The sequence below is a fragment of the Suncus etruscus genome, chromosome 14 (assembly GCF_024139225.1).
Source record: "Suncus etruscus isolate mSunEtr1 chromosome 14, mSunEtr1.pri.cur, whole genome shotgun sequence".
NCBI lineage: Eukaryota > Metazoa > Chordata > Mammalia > Eulipotyphla > Soricidae > Suncus > Suncus etruscus.
Window position 1 is genome coordinate 43,608,641 of NC_064861.1, and position 24,835 is coordinate 43,633,475.

A 24,835-nucleotide genomic window follows, 5' to 3' on the forward strand; every position below is an offset into this window, starting at 1 on the left:
AGAGCATTTGCCTTGCATGCAGAAGGACAGTGGTTCAAATCCCGGCATCCCATATGATCCCCCGAGCCTGCTAGGAGCGATTTCTGAATGTAGAGCCAGGAGCAACTCCTGAGCACTGCCAGGTGTGACCCAACAACAACAACAACAACAACAACAACAAAAAACACAAGGGATAGAGATAGTACAGTGGGTGGGACACTTGCCCTGACGCAGCTAGCCATTGTTCGTCCCCAGCACCACTTATGGTTCCCCAACCTCAGTTCAGCCAGGAGTGATCCTTGAGCACAGGGCCAGGAATAAGCACTGAGCACAAGCAGGAGTGGCCCAAAATCAAACAAAGAAAGTTAGGGCCAAAAATAACCAAGGCTGAATGAAGCACTTACTTGAAAGTCACTATGGTCAGAAGTGGCCCCTGAACATTAAGGTGCAGTCCCCAAATAAAGCCAAAATAGGGATTTGAGAGACAGTACAGTGAATAGGGCTCTTGCCTTGCACAAAGCTGACCTAGATTAAATTCCTGGCATCCCATATGGCCTCTCGAGCCTGCCAGGATTGCTTCCTGAGCACAGACAGATCCAAGAATAACCTCTGAGCACTGCTGGGTGTGGCCCCAAAACAAAAATAAATAAATGTACTTGGAATTTTTTAGTATTTTTGTTTGTTTGTTTGTTTTAGGTTTTCTTCTTTTTTTTTCTTTTTCTTTTTCTTTTGGCTTACTGTTTGTTTGGGTTGGTTTGTTTTGTTTTTTTGCTCAGAGGTTAGTTTCTCCTGGCTGTGCTCAGGACACCATATGGGATGTTGGATATCAAACCTGGGTCAGCTACATGCCTATCACTCTAGCTAGTTTTATTATAAAAAGGACGTCAAGTCTTCCCAAATGTCTCAGACCCTGTCTACATTTTTCTGGTTCCACTCTGGCCTTTGTACATGAAAGATATTAAAAAACATCTACACCCAAGTGGCACCAGCCCATCCTGTGCCCACTTCTCTGTGGACTGACAACTATTTCCTCCCCGTCCCCTGGATAAGGAGTAGAGGCCTATGCCATGTCTCCAGTTTGACTTACTGTGAGCTTGGCAATGCAGGCTTTTTTTTCCTTCCCCCACCTTGCTGATTCCGCCAAGCCCGTTCCATTGGCTACGGTTTCGCTGGCTAGTACGTAGGTTATTTTGCTTTATGCAGCTGAATATTTCTGCATGTTATGGCTTCAAGGTTTCCGGCTCTTTCTAGGCTCGGCACACTGATGCTCTTCTAGTTCTTCAAAGCTTGGGTGTGTTTTCTAATACCTGTTAAGTTTTGCTTTTATTTTGGATTTTGACGATGTGAAATTTGTTTGGCATTCGGAGGAGGGGGTAATTCCACTTTGCCTCAGAAAAGTACCCAGAGAGCTACCTGTCCTGAGCGGCACTGCTCCCCACGCACCCTCATATCCAGCCCTGCTTTGTGCCACCTGGCTAGAATCCATAGCTTTAGAATAGTCTGGCCCTCTGTCAGTTACCAGCCTGCCCATGGCTCGAATCCCTTTTATCTTTTTTTTTTTTTTTTTTTTGGTTTTGGGTCACACCCAGCAGCGCTCAGGGGTTATTCCTGGCTCTCTGCTCAGAAATCACTCCTGGCAGGCATGGGGATGCTGGGATTCAAACCACCTTCTTTCTGCATGCAAGACAAACACCTTACCTCCATGCTGTCTCTCTGGCCTCTCAAATTCCTTTTATATGCTCTTCTGCCCTGTTTGTGCTATCCTCTGCCACATCTAACCGAACCTGGTATTCACTTATTGGCTGATACTAAGCTAACAGCTTAATATTGTGGAAACGACTATTTGCAATATTGAATCTTTTGCCCAAGGAGGAGGCCTACCTTTCACTTACTAAAAGCCACCTTTGTGTTCCCAGTAATATTTTGCTCAGTTGGTAAGTCCTCCTTGAACCTCTACCCAGTGCTCTCAGGTGTGGTTCTGCCCTCTGGTAAGCAACTAAGGGGCCTTTCCCCATTCACTCCTGGACCCGGGCTCTAGATGCTCCCAGTGGGGAAGACACTGCCCTGGAATCCAAGGCATCATGGGCAGATGAACCTGTGCCCCAGGCGAAAAGACCCAACACAGTGAGGCAGGGGGGCACTCACACAGCTGGAGAAGAAAGGTTGAGTCAGCACAAGATAAGCTATGACCAGCCAGCTGACAGAAACCAGGCTGGCAACAGTGCCAATCCTGCCACAGCTGCAGCTCTGTAATTAGGGTCACAGTCTCTGGCCACAACTGAGCCAGCCAGGTCATAATTAACCTGTTCCCGGATTTTCCACCACAGCACCCACCTTAACCAGAAAGGGAGAATATCCCTGAAGCTAACTAACCTGGGGGGGGGGGATGTTAGGATAAGGGTGCCAGGATAGCAATCATATAAATCCACAGGAGCATGTTTTTCACTGTGGCTACTTGAACAAACTCCCATCTCTCTTCTTTTTTCATGGAACATTCAAGGACACGTCATTCCCCCAGAGCTGGGCTTGAAGGCATTCACTATGTTGGGCCTGAGTATTCCACAGGACAAATCTTTTATCTATTTGTTTTGGGGCCATATCCAGCAGCACTCGGGCATTACTCCTGGCTGTGCTCGAGAAACCATCTGGGATGCCAAGGATCAAACCCAGGTCGGCCACATGCAAGGCAAACACCCTATCAGTTGCTCCTGTCCCAAAAACTTGAATCTTAGCTCAAGTGCTGCACCCCATACTTGGCTGGGTGCAAGAAAAGGGAGGGAAAGTGAGATGGACCATCACTGCCAGCGGGAATGAGGGTGATGGCTCCAGGACAGAACTCCATCTTTCACCAAATGCCATGGTACATGTAAATTCTCTCTCTCTCTCTCTCTCTCTCTCTCTCTCTCTCTCTCTCTCTCTCTCTCTCTCTCTCTCTCTCTCTCTCTCCCTCTCCCTCTCTCTTTCGTTTTTGGACCACACCCTGCAATGCTCAGGGGTCACTCCTGGCTTGGGGAACCATATGGGACGCTGAAGGATCAAACTGTGGTCAGTCTTAGGTTAGCCATGTACAAAGCAAATGCCCTACCACTTGTACCACCTCTGGCCCCAAACATAGGAATTCAGATACCGTATTTGCCGGCGTATAAGACGACCCCCAATTTTGCAGTTAAAACATAGGTTTAGGCCTATATTCGCTGTATCAGACAGAACGTTCCTGTGCTGCAACTGTATGTACCACAGTGAGCCAATCACAACAAGTAAAGGTTCAAAGGTTATACTGGAATAGACTTCCTCTCTGACTCTGGCCAATCTGAGCAGGCTTTTTACAGTGTAGATTCGGGTCCAGAACATTGTCTAATCTGCATGCATAAAAAGCCTGCTTGGATTGGCTGAGTTAGAGAGGCAGTCTGAGCAGCCTTGCAGTGATTGGTGCAGGATCGAGTTGGAAAATTCTCGTTTTGTGGCAATATTCAATATTTTCATTTAGCGGCATATTGAAACATTTTTCAGGATATACTCGGCGTATAAGATGACCCCCAATTTTCGGTTGACTTTTTTGTTTCAAAAGTCGTCTTAAGGGCCCAGGGAGATAGTACAGCAGTGTTTGCCTTGCAAACAGCTGATCCAGGAGCTAAGGTGGTTGGTTCAAATCCTGGTGTCCCATATGGTCCCCCGTGCCTGCCAGGAGCTATTTCTGAGCAGACAGCCAGGAGCAACCCCTGAGCATCGCCGGTTGTGGCCCAAAAACAAAACAAAACAAAAAGTCATCTTATACGCCGGCAAATACGGTACTTAAAACTCTTGCCCTCTGGAGCAGTAAAAAGGTGAAACAGCCAAACTCTGGGGTTGAGGATGCACAGTGTGAGGGTGAGGGGCAGCAAGAAGCACTCAAGGGCAAGCACAAGAGGTGTGGCTATATAAGATCTTCTTCTGTAAATCCCTGAGGAGGGTGGGGAATCTGCAGGGACCCCAACCTGGTTCTGATCAGGAATGGTGTATGAAAGAGAGCTCCAAGCTGGTGCTGAAGGATGGAGCACACCACCAACCCCCAGAATTGGAAATCTCAATTCTTGATTCCTGTCTCTGCGTAGCACAAGAAAATTCCAAATATGGCCATCAGCATCTTTGGCAACAAGGCTGAAGACCTCTGGCCCTTGTGGCCTAGAAAAGCCGGGACTGGGGCCGGAGAGATAGCATGGAGGTAAGGCGTTTGCCTTTCATGCAGAAGGTCATCGGTTCAAATCCTGGCGTCCCATATGGTCCCCCGTGCCTGCCAGGAGCAATTTCTGAGCATGAAGCTAGGAGTAACCCCTAAGCACTGCCGGGTGTGACCCAAAAACCACAAAAAAAAAAAAAAAAAAAGAAAGAAAAGCCGGGACCATCTTGTCATACCTTGTGGTCAACACTCAGGCAGGTCAGGGCTTCAGCACAGCTAGCTACCCATGGCAGGGTCACAGTGATGAAGGTACAGACCCTCCAAGAAAGGTACTCTTGGAACCTGGAGACATTTCAGTAAACTGGATCCTGAATCCAGCCAGGACCCTGGGTGGCCTCACTCCACTGAGCACATAAAAGACTTGAACAGTGGACCAGATGCAGTGGTCCTCAAACTATGGCCCGCGGGCCATATATTGTATTTGTATCTGTTTTGTTTCTTCATTGCAAAATAAGATATATGCAGTGTGCATAAGAATTCATTTTGTGGGGCCGGAGAGATAGCATGGAAGTAAGGCGTTTGCCTTTCATACAGAAGGTCATCGATTCGAATCCCGGAGTCCCATATGGTCCCCCGTGCTTGCCAGGAGCAATTTCTGAGCATGGAGCCAGGAGTAACCCCGAGCACTGCCGGGTGAGACCCAAAAACCAAAAAAAAAAAAAAAAAATCATTGTTTTTACTATAAGTTTTATATTTACTATAGTCAGACCCTCCAATGGTCTGAGGAACAGTGAACTGGCCCCCTGTTTAAAAAGTTTGAGGACCCCTGAATAGAGCAATAGCACAGTGGGGAGGGCACTTGCCTTGCACGTGATGGGCCCAGGTCCAATACCCAGCATCCCATATGGTCCCCTGAGCACTGCCAGGAGTACTTCCTGAGTGCATAGTCAGGAAAAAGCCCTAAGCATCACTAGGTGTTCCCCCTGTCTCCCCCCCACCAAAAATAACTGGGATAAGCTGTTGGGTCAACCAACCTCTGAGCTGCTTGTAAATGCTCCCAGAAGTTCCCAGAGTCTCATTAAAGAGGTTCACGCAGTCCTGACACCCAAGGCTGAGGGAGCCCCATAGGTTCCGCATGGACGTAGTCAACAGGGACTTACCCTTGCAGTCCATACTACAGCCCAGTGCCCTAGCCACCTCCTCTCTCTGTGCCCATGAGCATTTGTGTGGATGCCACAGGAATTCAGCTTAGTGTGCAGATGGGACCACCATGGACAAGGTCCCAGGCAGCCACAGTCATTCATTCACTACAGTTATTGAAAAGACTGTCCAGGAAATGAGGGCTGGATTGGAGGGCTAATGCTGGGCATGCCGGAATTCCAGCTCAACTCCATAACTGCATGCTGTTCTGAGAATTACCAGAGAATAACCCAAGTACCTAGGTGCGAGAAGGTTCCCTCACAAAAAAAGTTTCACAAATTGGGTGAGTGTCGTCCCACCCCCCCAGCACCTTGCCTCTAACCCCTTCTTTTTGTATGTAAACACCTACTTCCCCACCCCAGTAGGTAGGGTTCTGGAAAATAAAGAAAGGAGTCTGATGGAGGCTAGGGACAGAGCTCATCAGGGGAAAAGACTTGGAATAGGGAGCATTGTGAGAGCTCTGCAAAAATGAGCACATGGCAGAAAAAAAGCCATGAGATATAAAGTGAGCTGACTCCAATGAATATCTTTTCTGACTGCTGTGTATTATTTCTCCACCACTACCCTGCTTCATCAGACCCTCAGCCTAAGGGGTTAGAAACATGGTGCCTGGAGGACCTCACCACCTGGACTTTATATTTTATATTTTTATTCTACACTCACCAAGTGAGAGAGACCCCTAAACAAAAATAATTATTTTACTAATTAATTTAAAGAATGTTCCAGGGCTGAGGAGATGACTCAAAGGACTAAACACGTGTTTTGCACTAAGGAGGCCAAATTAAATCCCCAGCTCACATGGTCCCCAAACACTGGCAGGAGTGAGCCCAGTCAGGTGTGGCTTAAAATCTTCACAGAAAGAATGTTCTAGAAGCTGAAAAGATAGGACAATAGGTAGGGCACTTGCCTTGCAGAAAGCTAACCCAAGTTTGATTTCCAAGGACAACCAACCAGAAGTGATCTCTGAGCACAGAGCCAGGAGTACCGATTGGGGAGGCCCAAAACGCAAAACAGACATGCTCCAGAATTGGGGAAATAGCCATCATAACATGTCCAAGGCCAAAAATTCAATCACTGGCACCAACTATGTATGCCCCCAATACTAGCTGGTGACTTCAAGGTCTCCAGAGTATTGCTGTGAGTAGAAAGCCCTCTATTTAAAGTATAAAAGGGTATATGAGAAAGCCACATTTAAGCTGGTCAGAAAATAAGCCAGTTTAGTGTCCAGAATGCCAACCCACACACAAATATATGTCACCCTGCAGGCAGGTACAGGTGGATCCTGAAGTTATGCACTTGAGAGGCATTGGCCAGAGAGGACTGGTTTCTTGCATTTCATCTGGAGCCATGGAGCCATGACAGTTCACAGACGTTTCTCCCAAAACAAATATAAATAAAATACAGCTGAAGTCTGTTCTAACATATCTGCTAAGGACCAATTATGAAGTTCATTTTTTCATTCTATTTTGGGGCTACCCCCTAAGCCTGCACCTTGCTCTGGCCCTACAGTGGGTTTCTTTTAGAGTAAAGGCTCTATTGGGCAGTGTGAGAAACCCCAGGCCAGGCCAAGGCTCCTCCAGGCTCCAGCAAACACAGATGGAAAGAAGAAGGAGGAAGGAATGGGGATTTCCATAACATGCTTGTCCTGCCTCAGGAACCCACAAAACTAGGGCCTAGGAGAGCCTCCCTTCAGCTGGAACAGATCCGAGGAGTCAGGCTCATTTCTGTCCTTTTTCAAGGAATCTGGCTCCCTCTGTAGCTGCTGGATCTTGGAGGTACTTCCAGCTCCCCTGTGGAGGTCAGTAGTGGGGTCCTGCTGGGAAGCCCACCTCTGTATCATTAAGGGCTTGAGACTTTCCATACCAGGTGCTGAAACACCTGCAATTATCAGCACAGCCCCCCTCAGCATCTCCTCCCAGGAAACCACCATCTCCACGGGTGGGCTAAGAACCAAGCAAAGCCTTCAACTCTATAGTAGTGGGGGACTGCATGGACCCTGGAGGAGCATGAGGGTGACAGGAGTGGAGGGGGTCAGGCTTCAGCCTCTACAGAGCACTGAGCTGCTCATTACAGAATGATTGACTGGTTCTTCATAAGTAATACTTCTTCCCTTTTATACAACACTCTTCCTCTATTCCTACAAAAGCAATTCCTTGAGCACCAGGGGGTCCCTATCCAGTCTCCCTCTCCCTCTGACTGGGGGGTCCTGCATCAGCTCACTAGCTCAGGACTCCTCAGACTTCCACTTTCTCATGGAGAAGTATTTTCCTGACATGGTATGAAATATGGGGAGACCAAGTTGAAGCTGGTCAGAAAAAAAGCCAGTTTCAGTGTCCAGAATGCCAACTCGTCCACACACAAACACACATTACCCTGCGGGTAGGTACAAGAAGACCCTGAAGTCAAGCACCTGAGGGGCATGGGCTGGAGAGGACTGGTTTCTTGCATCTCATCTAGGACCATGGAGTGATAATGGTTCACAGAACACAGAGGATTCTCCTGAGATGTGTCTGGGAGGCCCCTGCAGGGTTCAATATCTTCCTGACCTGAGGCATTATCAAGTAGAAACAAGTCAAATGCTAATAATAATTCACAAGTTTATTTCCAAATACAATGTGCCACCCACTCACAGCACTGACCCACAATTAAAAAAAACTAAATTCAGATCTAACAGATACCCCTGAAGTCCAAAAGTATCAGGGTTCTTTGAGGCTAACATTCTGTTTCTTCTTAAGATGAAGACAGCATGGATCTATCTGGATAGTGCAGGGATGGGTGTGATTTGAGGAAAATTCATAGCAAAGCCCGCAGCATGGCTAACCCAACTGGTGGGATGGAGAAAAAGGAAAGGGAAGCAGGGTTGAATCCCAGCTTGGATTTGACATCCTTCCCCACACCACCCTAGCTAAAAAAAAATGATAACGGGGCCAGAGTTAGGTATGGAGGTAGGGAATTTGCCTTGCATACAGAAGAATGGTGGTTTGAATCCCGGCATCCCATATGGTCCCCCATGCCTGCCAGGAGCGATTTCTGAGCACAGAGCCAGGAGTAACTCCTGAGAGCCACCAGTATGGCCCAAAAGCAAAACAAAACAAAAAATATGGTAACAGGGTCCCTCTAGAATGCTGGTCTTAAATTTGAGGACGTCTGCCCACACAAAGGCTTTTCTAGCCACAGTTACATAGGCCCAATAAAGCAATGCAATATACACGATGCAATGCAATGACTCAAGCATCCTGAGTCAGGAAATGTGCCCATTTGCCTCTAGTATGGCCACACACCGCCATGTTTCCATGTGCCCAACACCATATAGCCCAGATACACAGAAAAGCAGAATTCAAAGTCTTCCACTTTGATGTCCTGACTTGAGGACCCTAGCAGGTCCACCACCTCCTTCCACCCAGTGAGGTACAGGGTGGGGGTGTCAAAAAAAAAATAGAGGCACTGACCCTCCTTTCCACACACTCCTTAGAAACTCTCCCCTCCCCTCACCCTTTCGGCCTCAGCTCACGTCTTCACACACTCCTTCACGCCCCTCTCCATGCTTAAGCTGCTTAACTTTGCACTAACAACCTCCTAATTGCTGGGTTTCCAAAAGGTCTTCCAGAAACCTCATCGCAGGCCCACCCACCTAGAGCCCACCTACGAGGGGCCTTGGTGTGGGGGGACCAGAAAGCAATGTGCCCCCGCCTAATGCCTGCCCACCAGAACAGCCATTGCTTTTATTTTTAATTTCATTTAAAAGGCGATACAGGGTACCCGAGACACCACAATAAAATGACATTAACTGTAAAATTACATTATTAATTCTTTCATCTCACTTGAGGCTTCAAGCTGTTGCTATGTCCAATTATCCGCATAACCACCTGTCAGGATCCCGGTGCTATTTAGCATTACCTCCAGGACAGCGGTGGGCCCGGTGGTCCGTCAGGTCTGCCAGAGACTCGAAGTCCTGCTGACAGTGATCGCAGGTGTAAATTGACTCATCCTCCATGTCTTCATCGTCCTCATTTCGCTCCTCTTGACTTGTCACGCTGTTCCTGTCCTCCAGCGCACGGCTGGCTTTCCGATCACAGTCCGGGTCTCCTTCTAGGCCTCCTGCCAACGGGAAGAATACAGTCGTGTCAGCTGACGGGGTCTCGGGAAAGTGCTTTAAAAGACTCGCCCGACATTTATTAAGATACATTTAATTACTCTACCTCCCAGGGTCCATTATTCTTAACACCTCTCAGTCTATTAATATATGGATTTTTTTGTAGCATGTGGTGCCATAATTCACAACTAGATCCTTTCATTCCTGCTGCAAGCCTGCTAGGGGGATTTCCTGTCATTGTCCCTCTGTGCATGGGTCAGGGCCCATCATGGAAGAGAAAATGCCTTCATGTTTTGTTCCCCCCAAAAAACTCCAGATTACTACCATACTTCCCTAGAGTCTATGGGAACAGCTGTTCCCAATACATCTTAACTAGTTTCCCCCCAAAGTCTTGCCATTTAGAGCCACAAGATCTCTTGACCAAGTTCACCTTCCACACCACCAACCTCCCCTAGAAGGGGTGACTTCAGCTCCAGATCTTTGCAAAAAGATCCAAAGCCTAGAGGTAGGGAAGCCTGGAATCACACTGAGACTCACATACTCTGGGACTAGCCTCCAAGTCACTGGCATGTTCTTTAGGATAAAATGCCTAAACAGTGTCTGCAACATATAGAAAACAGACTAAGGGGACAGGAAAGTCAGTTCACAGCCAGATAGTGGCACCTACATGTGCACCCCAGTCTACATCCTTCCAAAGCCACAGACCAATTAAGTGATTCCATGTCATCATCTTGCACATCCTGAGGCAAAAAGATCATGGGCCCCGGCCCTGCCCATAGAAAAGGGCAGCTCTGCCATTTCCACTTCCAGGTGAACCTCCAGCTGCCTTGCTGGAAGTAGGACCATGTTCTATCCTCAACACCATATATGGAACCCTAAGCATGGTCAGAAGTGATCCCTGAGCATAGAACAGCCAAATGTGTGTTCCCCAAAATGCTAATTAAAATACAGAGACTGAAATGGAAAATTCAAGTGCCTGTGGTCTCCTTCCACAGAAAGTCCAGAAAAGGGCCCAGAGAGATAGCACAGCGGCGTTTGCCTTGCAAGCAGCCAATCCAGGACCAAAGGTGGTTGGTTCGAATCCCTGTGTCCCATATGGTCCCCCGTGCCTGCCAGGAGCTATTTCTGAGCAGACAGCCAGGAGTAACCTCTGAGCATCGCCGGGTGTGGCCCAAAAACCAAAAAAAAAAAAAGAAAAAGAAAGAAAGAAAGTCCAGAAAAACCTCTCTCGCTGTTCATTCACACACTAGCACTGTGCTGATCAAACTCAAAGAAAGAACCTTCTCTTATGTGGAGATGTGTAGGCAAACTTGCATGCATATGCAAAGGTGTGTGTGCACCACAGGTGTGGCTCACGAAACACTGCAGCTACCCACAAAGGTTTTCACACAGCCTCTGTTGACCCCCAAGGACTGGTTACCAAATCAAGAAAGATAGAAATGAAGCAAAGGACGCATTTGCTTCAAGGTGGATGCCACAGTTCTGTAAATATTCCCATTTAGAAACAGATAATGTGATCCGGCTGCTTTCAGCCCCTGTGTAGAACACACACACACAGCCATGCACCCAACACCAAGAACCTGCACACACAAATCAGCTCAGCGGAGAGCCAGCTGCTGCCTTCCGTGGCAGGCCACGTGGCCTGACGCGCTGCTTGGCGCTGCTCGAAGGCAGTAAAAATCAATGTTTCCATTTGTGGCCCATCAAAACATCTCTCTTCTTGCCAATTAAGGGATGTACAATTTTTAGGTTCTTTTATTATCAGAGCATGCCAACTCCCAGCAATATAGAAATCCCATTAAGAGCTAGGCCGCATATTTATCTCAGGAAGTCTGGTCCGCACTGGGGGGGTGGGGAGGGAGGGAGAGACAGAGAGAGACAGAGAGAGAAACAGAGACAGAGAAATTGAGAACTCTCATCTGGAGGCTTCAGCACAGTCCTCGTACAGCTGTGTACCCGTCTCTGAAACTCCCAAGTTTACAGGCTCTCCCCATTAATAAAGAAAAAAAATGCTCTTTGATTTATTTTTAGTGGAGGGAAAAAATAGTCTTTCCAGCTTTATTTACATCAATTCTCCAGATAGTTAACTTATATTCAGCACCTTACTTCTGCTACTTAACACACAGTTTAATAGATATATTTAAATTATCCCCTTGTTATTATTTTGCCTATTTACTTGGCAGCACTTTCCATAATAGCTCATCTGATCCGCAACTGGAACCACAAACATGACAATGCATTTGATCTCTTTAAATCTGGTGCATCCTGTTGACTCGGGAGTAGATGAATCAGAACGTCAACTCTTGGGTTTTTATAAGGCAAAAGCCCATAAAGTCATCCAAGAGTATAAATCTGTTTTAAGGCTTTCACCTCCCCTGCCACTATCTGCTAATGGGAAGGCGGGGAAGCTTCAAGGGAAGGGGTGAGTTGGAGCCAGCCAAGCGGGGACCTCATCATCAAAGGCCCCACAGCCAGCCAGACTCTGGGAAAGGCAAGCATCCTGAGTCTTAGAGAGTAGGACTCCCCTGAAAGTGTGACCCCCAATCCCCTCTGCAGAATTCAGACCTTGGGAAGAGGGAACCCCAAAATACAGCAGGAAAATAAGAACTGGAGAGATATTATTTGCATGTAGCCAACCCCAGTTTGATCCTCAGGCACCACAGGTACCCACAGCATTGCAGAGACACTGTACAGGCCTCTGAGCACCACCAGGTGTCCCAGAAAATCCCCAGTACTAGAGGGATCCCAAATGAACCAGCAGTTGGCAGAGAATTACCAGAGGGCACCCTAGAGCAGCACTTGTACACCCCAATAAAAAAAAAGGGTAAATAGGGTGATTATTCCATTTGCATGTGTGAAAAAGAGGCTCTGGGAGGCACACACTGGATCCCCAATCTCTCCAAAGCCTAAGAAGAGAGTGAACAGAGTACTGGAGTGCCAGTGCTGTTGTGGGCACCCTGGGGGGCCTCCATTCCAAGCTCTCTAAAGCAGTTGCTCAGTATCACCCAAGAACTGAATTAAAGGTGTTCCCTGATTTCCCTACCCCACTTCTGCCAGTCCTGTGTCCTGTCCCCAACCTTGAGAGTTGGAGCCTAGGCACCTCTCCTGGGCCCTGTCTGAGGCTCGTGTTTGTGACCTGATAACATCCTAGGCCAGAACGAGTCTATAGGGGCTGGGCGGTGGCCCTGGAGGTAAGGTGCCTGCCTTGCCTGCGCTAGCCTAGGACGGACCGCGGTTCGATCCCCCGGCATCCCATATGGTCCCCCAAGCCAGGAGCGACTTCTGAGCGCATAGCCAGGAGTAACCCCTGAGCGTCACCGGGTGTGGCCCAAAAACCAAAAAAAAAAAAAAAAAAAAAAAACAGAACGAGTCTATAGCTGGTCCCCCCCAGGAAACCTGGAACCCACAATGCTCATCTCCTTTCGATGCAGGCCACCAAGGATGAGAAGGACTTCCCAAAAGAGGAGAGGCCCTGTCCTAGTCCTGGGAAACCCTAAAGCTGCCAGCTGTCACCCAAACACTGGGTTGTTTCAAAGAGAGCCTCTCTTGCAGAGCCAGGGCATGGGGAGCTGAGAGCCTGTCCGGCCTTCTCCGATCTCACTCAGCACCACTTGGGCTCCATGCTTCCCACATGCACACTGTGTCCTCTACCCTGGAGTCCTCCAAGCAGCAGTCACCAAGCCCTGCTGCATGCAGACATCCCCAAAATTCCCAGGGAAGGAGATCAGGGTTCTGGGATGTGACTGAGCTGCAGTCAGGCAAATGCATTGTGTGTTGGTTCCTTTTTGTCATTTTTGTTTTGAGTCACACCCTGCGGTGTTCAGGAGCTATTCCTGGCTTACTGTTCAGGAATCTCTTCCTAGGTGCTAAGGTGGGACCTGGGCCTCTTATGTGCAAAACAAATTCTCAGCCACTGAGCTCTCTTGGGCATTGTGTAAGATTCTTGCCCCTCCACCATCCACCTCCCCTCAAAGAGACTCAACGCACAAATGTGCGGCATGTGCAAGATTTACTGTGAACTCTTCCCAAGGCATCTGGGCGGGGGGGGGGGGGGGGGGTCCTGTCCTTCCGCTGAGATCCAGTCAGGCTTCTCCCAATGACCGCTCAACCTACAGCCATATAGACACCCTGGCATTGCATATTTATTTCACAATGGGGACCAGTCCTGTTCCCCATTATAGATGTCTCTTGTCTCTATTCTCTTTACCTTTGGCAACGTGCCTTGCCCTTTCATGGCCTGATCTGCTCCAGTCTGCCCACCGTGGGTAGCTGCCTTTCCAGATAGCCCCCACATGGCCTAGGTCCTCCTAGAAGGAGATCCACACTGTCCCAATAAGATTTATGCACACAGGTAGGTCAAGTTAGACCCTGGACATCCCAGTTCCATACATCATTGATGACTCAACAAAAACACATTTTTAAAAGAGGCTAGTTGCCTTCTACCATTCCCTTCTAAGTTGGCTGGACTTGGTGACCCTATGATCACTAAAACCCCACCACAGTGATGTCCTGGAACTTCTTTCAGTTTGACAGGGAGGGCAGAGCTGGAGAGGGTGTTACCCCTCATGATACCCAGGGGCTTATAGGTAGGACTCAAACCCCAGACCTTACCAAGCAAGGCAAGGCTTAACCCCTGAACCAATTCCTCAACCCAATCCTGGCACTGCTAGGCTGAACGCAGGCTTAAGCCTCCAAGAGGTTGGGGGGACACACCACTCTGAGAAGCCAGCTGCCATCAGAGGTGATGCCGCAGCACATGCAGGGAGGTGACACATGTGTGCCAGCAGACAGGTCCCCTAAGCTTTAGCTGCCAGCACCCACCCCAGCCACACGTTGCCATCTGGAATCCAATCCAGACAGATGTCAGGGTGTCAGAGCCTGGTCACCATAGGACCACATCTAGAGAAGGGCCACGGGACCAACCAAGTTATCAGCTCATAAAATGGGAAACACAGTCACTGGTGTTGCAGCTCACTGAGCTTTGCAAGGCTTGTTCCATGGGAGGCAGCTTCTCCCCACCCTCTGACAGGAGCTGTGGTCACTTCTCCCTTGTGGGTTCCTCGAATATCAATGACCCCTAAAAAAGGGAGTGCATGCTGAATGAACACAGCCTGAGTGAATGAATGAATGAATGAATGAACCAGTCTAGGGACAGGCAACATAGTGACCTAGCTGTCTACCATGTGCTGTACAGGGTTGAACCACAGAAAGCTGCCCTTTATGGGCCATGTCACACAGTTCAACCTAACACAAGACAAAGACACTGTCCAAACAGCTTCTTCCCCAAGCAGGAGGAAGCTACCTGTAGCTACCCTCTACAGCACACACACAGAGGCCCTGAGCACAGAGGAGCATGGGGACTTTCTACACAATGAAGTCCATCTTCATGAGTCCTGCAGGAGGATACCATACAGCACAGGGTCCCTGGGAGACCGAGGGTCCTGCCCTACTTCCCCGGTGCTGCCACCAGCACTGCTAGGCACACTCATACCATCCTCATCACAGGTATACCATGTGGCAGGGACCACGGAGACCCACGTTTGGCAGATGGGGAGACCCAAGGTCTTCACACAGATCATACACTAGGCAGGACAGAATCTAAGTTCAAATCCCAGACTAATGTCCTCCAGTCCTGATTCTGGAAGGTCCCCCACCTGGGTCTGCCCTGGTCTGTGGGCCTAATCCTTTGGTGCAAAAACCCAGTGAGGCCGGAGACTACAAGGCCTTACCTTGCAATGCCATGGATGGAATCAGGAACTCACATGCTAGGTGTGTGCTCTCCCACATAAGTTCTCTTCCCCAATCCTAGAGCTCGATTCCTTTTTCTTGTTTTGTTTTGGAGTAACGCCTAGTGGTGCTCAGCAGTTACTACTGGAAGGCTCTGGGGGCCTTATGGGATGCCAGGGATTAAACACATGTCAGTTGCGTGCAAGGCAAATGTCCTACCCACTGTGCTGTCACTCCAGCTTCTAGATCTCCGTTCATTTTTTCTCTTTTTTTTTTTTTGGTGGGGAGGAGGGGGTCACACCTATGGTGCTCCGGGGTTATTCCTGGCTCTGTGCTCAGAAATCACTCCTGGCAGGCATGGGGGACCATATGGAATGCTGGGATTCGAACCCCATCCATACTGGATCGGCTACTTGCAAGGCAAATGCCCAACCGCTGTGTTATCTCTCTGGCCTTAGATCTCCATTCTTAATTACTATACAAGAGAGCAAAAATAAAAGGAGTATCTTCAAAAGAGTGGGGAAGCTCACTCTTTTCTCAAGCAAGATATAAAGTGAACTGTGAAAGATTATGATCAGCCAATGCAGCAAAAAGCTGGCCATCTTGAGGGTAGACCAAATCCCACCTTGCCGAAGTCACACTTGCTACCTACATCACCCAGAATCACCATTTTCCCGATGGCCCTGACTCATCACGTATCCTCTACAATTCCCTGTGAGGACACCAATCTGACCACACTTTAGGCTGATAGCACCAGCGCTTTTCTTGGAACAAGTGCAGGCACCCTCTCTTATATCTCCCTTTTTCCAGAAAAGTCTGGGAGCTGTACCCACACCCACAAATATATTCTAATCTGGCCTTCTTCCAGGCAGCTGTGTATATGCCCCTAAAATATGCAGTATCGTAGTTTTGAATTTCTGGACAACTTTTTTTGTTTGTTTGTTTGATGTCATCCCTAAACCAACACCCCAATTTTATAGGCTGAACATAAAAGAACAAGAGCTTACTAAACCTGCCTTTATATTAGTGACTTCATTGATGAAACAATAATTTTAACAAATGAGCTTGCTACTGTTCTTTTGAATTTTTCTTATTTTTTTGGTTTTGGGGTCACACCCTGTGGTGCTCAGGGGTTACTTCTGGCTTTGCACTCAGAAATCACTCCTGGCAAGCTTGGGGAACCGTATAGGATGCCAGAAATTGAATCAGGGTCCGTCCAGAATTGGCTGTGTGCAAGACAAATGCCCTACCACTGTGCTATCATTCTGGCTCCTCTTTTTCCTTTATTTCTTTTTTTCTTCTTTTCTCTTTTATTTTATTTTATTTTTCTTTCCATTTTTTCCAGTAATTTGCTTACTTCACTTATCTGGAAACAAATGTAAGATGATCAACTATGTCAACTCTGTGATGCATTTTTCTTTAAATAAGTAAAATTAAAAAGATTAAAATAAAAATAAAAATAAATAGAAAAAATTTTCCTCAAAAGAGTGGGGAGGCTGAGGGCAGTGGCAGTGGAGAGAGACCCTATGGGACAGAGGTGCCCATAGACTAATGAGGTGGGCACAGAACACTGTGTCTCGACACTCACTGGCGTCATCCAGGGTCGAAGCAAGGGACTCTACCCCATCCAGTCCTGGTCAGCATCTGGGTACAAAAGAAACTCACGGAAAAGACTCTATTCCCCCTCCAAAAAGATCATGGGGGTCAGTTGCCAGCAGAAAGTGTGGGTACCCAGAAAATCAGCCATTGGCATTGGAGTCCTCCTCTGAAGCACTGGGGGTGAGGCTCCAGCATCTGGGACTAAGCAAAAGGAAGACTGAGCAGCCAGAGATATCAGCATTAGCACCCCTCCCTGCCATGGCAAACTCTGCTCCCAGGCTCAGAACCCAGCAAAGCTGGCACAGCAAAGGCACAATCAAATGTGGGTGCAAAGAGGCTGAGTGAGTCAGAGTATGGTGAGGACAGGCTGGGCAGTCCTCACATACCTGTCACCATCTCAACTCTGCTCCAGGCCCTCCCAGTTCACACGCAAATGAGTCCTTTCTCCTTCCAGTACTGTTTCCCTCCACATCAACAAAGAACCACCTCAATGAAAGGTGAGGCAACCTGCAAGGCCAGCAATCATGTGTGTAGCAGTCAAGGGCTGGACACCACAAACCCAAAACCCCTACTGAGTCTCAGGAGAGGCCAGGAGGCTGGAGCAGAGAGAGGAGAGGTGTGGGAAGTGTTCCTAGAAAGACCTGTTTGCTTCTCGTTCCTTCCACCAATCACCTGGACAGAGGATACTATTCACCCATTTGGCAGAAACCAAGTCCACAAGGGGGACTGAAAGATAGTATAATGGGTAGAACCGTTTCCTTGCATGCAGCTGCCCTGAGTCTGATTCAGGTTCCCAGCACCTCCAACCCCATCAGGAGTGATCTCTGAGCACATGAGTAAACCCTAAGCTCTACCAAGTGTGACCCCAAATCAAAACAAAAAATAAAAAATCCACCAGCCGTGATTTTTTGTTTGTTTTGCTTTTTTGGCCACTGCCAACAGCACTCAAGTGTTACTTCTGGCTCTGTGCTCAGAAATTACTTATGGCAGGCTCGGGGGACCATATGTGATGCCGGTGATTGAATCTGGGTTGGCCAGGTGCAAGGCAAATGCCCAACCAGCTATGTTATTGCTCCAGCCCCAAACCATGAATTTTAGAGGGCCCAGTCTTGATCCTACTGTCCACGATGGTTGAGCAGCCAGACAGAGGAGCTGCTGAGACCCGAGACTCCTAGAAGATGTCATTCAGTGTGGATAATAGTAGACAGGTCAACTGCATAGTCAAGAATGGGCAGAATGGAAGTGGATACAAGACTTTGGAGTAAGCCAGCACTGAATTCACAACCCTATCTGCCACCTAGCAGCTGGAGACTGTGAGCAAAGTCACTCTCCCTCTCTGAAGATCACCTAACAAGGTAGCTGATTTGGATAAAGCCAAGCTCCAATTTCCTATCACTGGAGCACAGTGATCAGAGCAGTACCAGTGTGTGACCGCTACAGTTCTCATTCAAACTGGCACATGGAGCACCCTGAGCCACATGAGTGAGGGACGTTGCCACACAAAGGAGGTGCTGTTCCAGCAGGAGGCCCGCTAGGGACCTGAAGAAGCCAGAGAAATCAGGACACAGGCCCCCCGCAAGGCACGAATGAACAAACATCCACAAGACAAAGGAAAGTGCCAGGCTCAGTTATAGGCCTGACCCCTTTCACATTCACAGCCTTGAGCTGGGGACAAGCTCTGAGTACAACTTCTGAGTGCAACCACTGAGTAGGTCAGCTGTGGACAGGCAGCAAGGGCAACGCAGGCAGTTGACAGTTCTCCCCACACCTACACTACCCTGGGCATGGCTGGGGGTTGCCAACAGCACACACGAAAGCTGGAGCCCCTTTTCCAAGCGCTAATCCCAAAACAACGTTCTTCAATTCTTTTTTTTTTCCCCTCCTTTTTCCTTCCCTTTGTTTGCAGCAACCAGGGGTCACACATCTGACCACTCACCCACACTTGGTTGGCTATAACTTTGTTTGTGATGTCAGGAACCTGAAATGCCAGTATCAGCAGGATCACACGTGGCATAAAGGGCAAAGCTGGAGCCCAAAGCCCCAGGCCCAGGAACACATAGGAGTCACGGGAATGTGGGAGGAACATGGACAAGAGGAAAGGTGGAGTAGCATCAGATTTAAGAATCAGCCTCGCCTGATAACTGCGCCCCCAGACTGTGCACCAGCAGCTCCTGGGGTGTGACATGGATGAGCTTTGTGAAAGGAGCTCCAGTCCAGGTTAAGCCCTAACTCCAAGCACAGCACTACACATCTCTGGCTGTATGCTGGGCAGCTGCACTGGACATGAGCCTGCCAGCCCCATCACACATGGCCTGAGCATCCATTGCTAATCCCAACTATTTATCTTCAGGTCTAAAATGTAAATGCAAGGCAGTGGGGTAACATTAACACACCACCTAAAGGGCTGGCTTAAGAGCAGAGTCATTGATATTCTTTTTTCTTTTTTTTTTAAATTAAACTTGGGCCACACCTCGTTGTGCTCATCACTCCAGCCCTGTTGACAAATATTCTAACACAATATGCTGTCCAAGTTTCACATCCTAAATAAAGAAGCACCTTCAGGATGGCACCTGGGTCATTTGCTGGCTGTTTTCCTGTCAGTTCCAGGACTCTGGGTGGAATTCAAAAGCCAATCATCAAACAACATCATACATGTCGTATGGGGGTGCACTTCCTGGCTGAGGGTGCAGAATAAGGGACGAGGAGGACAGAGAGTAGGGGTGCACCACTCCATGGGTGCATGTGACTACAGAAAACAAGGACTTCTAGAAAGGTTCAAAGGGTTCCTCAGACCAGACGGCTTATTCTGCTTGTTTCCTCTCCCAGGAACCAGGCAGAGGGTGGGGGAAGTGTTTCTCTTTGAGGCACAACTGGTAGGTCCCCCAGATTATGGAGGAAAACCAGATCACCCAAACCCAACAAGTATTCCCAACTAGAAGGAATGGGTTGAAGAGAGCAGAGGGACACAAGTCCCCAACCCCTCTGTACTGTCCCCAGACCAGCAGGTCAGATCCCTGAAAAGACATCAGCTTCCACAACCCATTGCTATTTTAAAGTCAAGTCCAATGCAAACTCCTGCCTGATTCAACTGCCTCTAGAGTTCAAGGACTACAGTGTGGGCTAAAATAATGGGCATTGAAGGCTGTAAACACTTATGAGAGCTGCCCAGAAAGAATAGAAGGGCCCATCATGCCTGGTCCTTGCAAAGACCTGGTCTGGCAATGCACTTTCCTTTCTGTGGAGCCTCAGGCTAGGCCCGAGTCTCATAGTTACTGATACCTATTGGTGCAATTTCCTCACCAAGAATAGAAAGTGGCATTGCCTCTAGAACTCAGGCTGTAGGAGCTCCTGAGGGGTCCTCCCAGTGTCTTCATCCCTGGCACCCTCCAGTCTAGTCTATCACCCAGGTCTTGCTCAAAGTAAGCCCCCTCAAACTGGAGGCACGCCAACACAGACAAGTTTAATCAGTGAGCCACTATGGTTGCATAGAGCATGCCCACAACTACGCTGCCAGGCTCAAGTTCCTTTCATGGGGTCCCAGAGGTCCAGCCCTGCTTGTCTCCCATGCCCACAAAGGCAAGTCCAGGGCAGCCTCTCCTGACCAGCTCAAAGTTGGGGATGGCTGAATGCAATAGAAAAGGTGGGAGTGGGTGGGAGATAAGCCAGAACAATCACAGACGCCCCCACCCAAAAGAAAGCCAATTCCATTTTCCACCGAATGGCTCTGGAACTGGCAGTGCAAGCCTCGGGGCCATCATACAGTGATCTCAGCTCGGTCAGCAGGCGCAGACAAAGGCGCCGTGAGCAGGAAAATTGCTATTGCTCCCTCCTCCCAGCCTCCCGGGTGGAGGCCACTCTGCCCTCTTCTTGCTGTCGTATTTTGTCACCAGTGGCCTCTGGGAAGGAGGAGCAGGAAGAGCAGGGTGGTGGGAGGAAGCAGGGCAGCTGGGGAGCTCAATAAATCCAGCTCATTTGTGGCCTGGGGCTCCTAATTGCTCGGGTTTGGGAGCAGAAGTCAAGAAGAGGAGCTGGGGAACCAATCACCCCCTTGTGGCCACTGCAGAAAGAGGAGTCCAGCAGGGTCGGACCATGGGCCCTCCAGAGAGGTGGGCTAAAGCAGACTGGAGACCTCAGAGCCTGGGGCCACAGTGCAGGGAGATGGGGAGACCTAAACTAGCCACAGTCCCTCTGGGCCCTGTAACCTCATCTCTAAAGTCAGACAGGCACTGGGTGGAGAATGGCAGTGAAAATAGTACATGCAGCTGGGCCAGAAGACAGTCTTAGAGCTCCTACCTACATGAGATTCTTGGGTTCAGTCCATCCCCAGCACTACCTGGCCCCCCAATACCAGAAGGTAAAGCTTGAAGTCCGCTGGAAACCCTGGGTAGACACTTACATCCAGCCCCATGGGGTCCAGGCAGCATTACATCCTTGAGCCCATGAACAGAACTACCCAGCTCTGAAATCAAACCGCTACACCCTAGGTCCCACATCCTCTAGTCCACACATGGAACCAATAGCTCCCTAAAGAGGTCCATGTTACACCCTGGGTCCTGTGTCAGAACTTCCCAGAAACCAGAAAGTGTGGTCAAAGCCATCCAGGTCTTGCTCTGGGACCCCTGGCCCCTAGGGTCCCTCAAAGAGGCTGGGCTCCTGGATACCTCTCCTTTTGGCTACACAGAGCTGTCCTGCACCTTGACTTCGAATGGTCATTGTAGCTTTGCTCCCGGTCTGCTGTCCTCTCTCTGCTGCCAGTGGTAGCAGTGTGGAGTCAGTGAACATAGGCCAAGCTACTCTTCAACGCAGCCTGGAGTGTGTGTACCTCTGGGGAGGGAACCAGGCAGGCAACAGGCCCCTGGCCCTGCCCACTCCCCGAAAAATGCAGAAGGCTGCACCAATGGCCAGGCTACCGGGATCAGACAGCTGCTCTTTTGGAAAGCCTGGATATCTACAAAAGATGGGCTGCTATAAGAAACACCAGAGGAGACACAAGGGAGTGCAAATGTGAGTTCCTTCCTGACACCACCACCCTCTCTGCCAGTTTTCAGCTGGTTTCCCTTGGCCCCTGAGAATCTGGTGCCCCACAAGTGGATGCTAAGGCATTCCAGATATGTCAAAATCCTGGATGCTAAAATAGTGGACGAACAAGGACGAAGGTCCATAAACACATTTGAGGAACCTCAGCCAAGACAAGGACATCTGTCGGGAGGGGTCTCCTCCCAGAGGATGGATCTAAATGACAAGAGCCCTTGCCTGCATGGTGCCCAGGATCCCATAAATATATTCCTATATATCCAGCCAGGGAGGGTTAACCACAGATCAAAGGTCAAATGAACAGGGCACAAGAAACATTCAGACCCAAGGGGCCTGCCTGTTCCCCCAACACCAGACCAACACAGCATGATCTATATGAACACACAAGAGAGCACACTCATGCACACAAACATGTGAGTGCACAAACACACGCACAACCCCCAGCTCATCCTCAAACCATCACTTAACTCGGATTTCAAATGGCTGGTGATATTCTTTAGTCAACATGAAGCAGAACCCTTTTATTAAATGCTGCTAATTTTTTATTGATCACACTGTGAATCATTTCATTTTCCATTACCGCAAATGTCTCCTATCAGGGCTCTATGACTCCACTTCTTTATTCAGTTTCAAGCAACTTGTCACTTTTAATCAGTTTTCAGGTTCTGCTAGTGCTCAAAAATTAGAAAGGGGTGCTTGGTGTCATTCCAGCTTTTGTTTAAAAAAAAGAAAAAAGTTTCCATACAGGGCACATTATGATGTTTGGAATAAATATACATGAATCAAATGCAAATGAAACTTCTCCCTGGCTCTAACCAATTTTAGCATTAGCTTTTATAATTTTTTTAGGTTTATTTTCACGGAAAGACTGTTCATAATTATTGCTCGTTGCTCTCCCAAAGCACTTATGTTACTAAAGTGTGAAATGTCTTCTAACACAAAGACAGATCTCTGGGAAGTAATTACAGAAATGCATTCAGGGGCAATAATTCTATATTAGCTGTCAGCGGCAGACACCCTCTGAAAGGCACTTGTTATGAAGGAATTATTTGTGAGAGTGTTGACGGCATGGCAGGCAAGCCCGAACTGAAAGACGGTGTCCGGCCAGAAGCCGGGTCTCCTCCTCCAGGGTCACCCGAAGTTGAAATCATTACCTTGAAGCCCAGCCAGCGCAGCCCCGACTGTCTATTGTGGAGACCGTTTGGAGACGCACTCAGGCACGACGTGGTCTTGCCGTTCCCAGCGTGGTGCAATTACCCCGAGTCTCAAAAGGATTCTGCCAGGAGCTTGTCACAATAGGGAGAAAGGAGGTGGCAGGGTGTCTATTAAATGCTAACTCATGTCACCAAACAGAATTTTCAAGAATTATAAATTGCTGCGACGCGGCACAGCTGACCCCCTCGTGTTAAGAAGAGCCCAGAACATTATGGGAAAGCGTGAGCAGAGGCAGGCAGGAAGGTGTGCGGCGGAGAGCTGGCGGGGAGCTGGCGGGGATGTCGCCCAGCGCAGGGACCCGGTGCACTGTTTCCTCATCCTGAAGGTGGCACATGGGGGTCTGGGTGTCAGGGCCAGCTCTCCAGAGCTGAGAAGCTCCCCACAGTGAGTGTCACCCGCTGGACACAGCTGTAGAGGGGTTTGTCTGTGCAGAGGCTGGCAGTGACCGATCTGCATCCCAAACTGGCATAATCAGACTCAGGTGGTCCCCACCTCCCCTTGTCTCTGAGCCTCTATTTTCCCACCTGGAAGAATCCTGCACGTGTGGAGGAGTCAAGGGAGGCCTAGAAATAGCCGCCATATCCACCTCTTCTGCCTGGGGCCTCTTGCCACTTTTGAATATATCACAGGAACTGCCTGGCCTCAGAGCACACAGGAAGAGAAGCAAGAGTCTTTCCAGACACTTCAGGGGACCCACTGCAATCATCATGAGCCTCAGTTTCCTGACGATCTTTGCCTGGACTCCTACATCAGGGAGACTCATGCTGGCCAAGACTTCATCCATTCACTGAGCCACCAAACACACACACACCTTCAAGAACCCACAGGACGAAGAGCAGTTTCCTGCGCAGCCTGGGGTGAGCTACCCTGGAGTGCTCGGGAGTGGTGGGACCCACCGGCCAGACTGGTCCACCATGATATTCCCTCACCAACCCACTTGGAGGCTCACTTGATGCTGTTCCACCTCCAAGCTCCTGGATCCAGCCCTTGACTCAGGCCTGGTCAGGCAGGGGACCGAGCTGCAGTGTTCCCAAGACATAATATTGCCAGGGTCTAGACCCGGGAAAAGACATCACTTAAATAGACAGCTAGAGTAGGAGAACAGAGCTGGGGGACAGAGGCATGTCCTATAACCAGTCACTTCTGGTGGTAGTCTGTGTGTTCTTATTTTGTTGGGGGGGGGGGGTCACACCTAATAGTGCTCAGAGGCTACTTCCTGAGAGTTCACTTTAAGAGTATCTGCCCCGGGGCCGGGCGGTGGCACTGGAGGTAAGGTGCCTGCCTTGCCTGCGCTAACCTAGGACGGACCGCGGTTCGATCCCCCGGCGTCCCATATGGTCCCCCAAGAAGCCAGGAGCAACTTCTGAGCGCATAGCCAGGAGTAACCCCTGAGCCTCACAGGGTGTGGCCCAAAAACCAAAAAAAAAAAAAAAAAAAAAGAGTATCTGCCCCAAAATTATCTGTAATCAAAACACAAATGCTTCCACATTTCAAGAGATGTCCAGCTGAGTGGGGACACTGGGGTGAACAGTGCACAAGAACTAAAACCAATCCAAATGCAGCACGGAGAGCTACAAGCTGCAGAGACCATGTAGGGCATCAGGCTGCAAGAGGGTATCCCTGGTGGAAAGATAAAACAGACAACAATTTAGCCTTTACAGTCCACTCACATGCTTCAGGCTGGAGCACAGATGAGCAGAAGTGCGGGTCTGGGACAGGACAGCACCTGGCAGCACTGCTGGGCCCTCCACTAAGGTTCTGGCCTGGGCAATGGTATTATTTTATATATCTTAAGCTTGTGCTTGGTTTTCTGTACCACCCTCCTCTGGGCC

General features: G+C 49.0%; 1 protein-coding gene across 2 annotated transcripts in view; it reads right to left on the bottom strand.

Moving 5' to 3' along the window:
• ZNF423 (zinc finger protein 423) overlaps positions 1–24,835 on the bottom strand; it is a 331,572-nt gene that overhangs the window by 212,685 nt on the left and 94,052 nt on the right. For both annotated transcript variants that reach the window (XM_049786054.1, XM_049786056.1), the window contains exon 3: positions 9,233–9,433. In XM_049786054.1, coding sequence (XP_049642011.1) covers positions 9,233–9,433 — 201 coding nt within the window. The remainder of the gene's footprint in view (positions 1–9,232; positions 9,434–24,835) is intronic.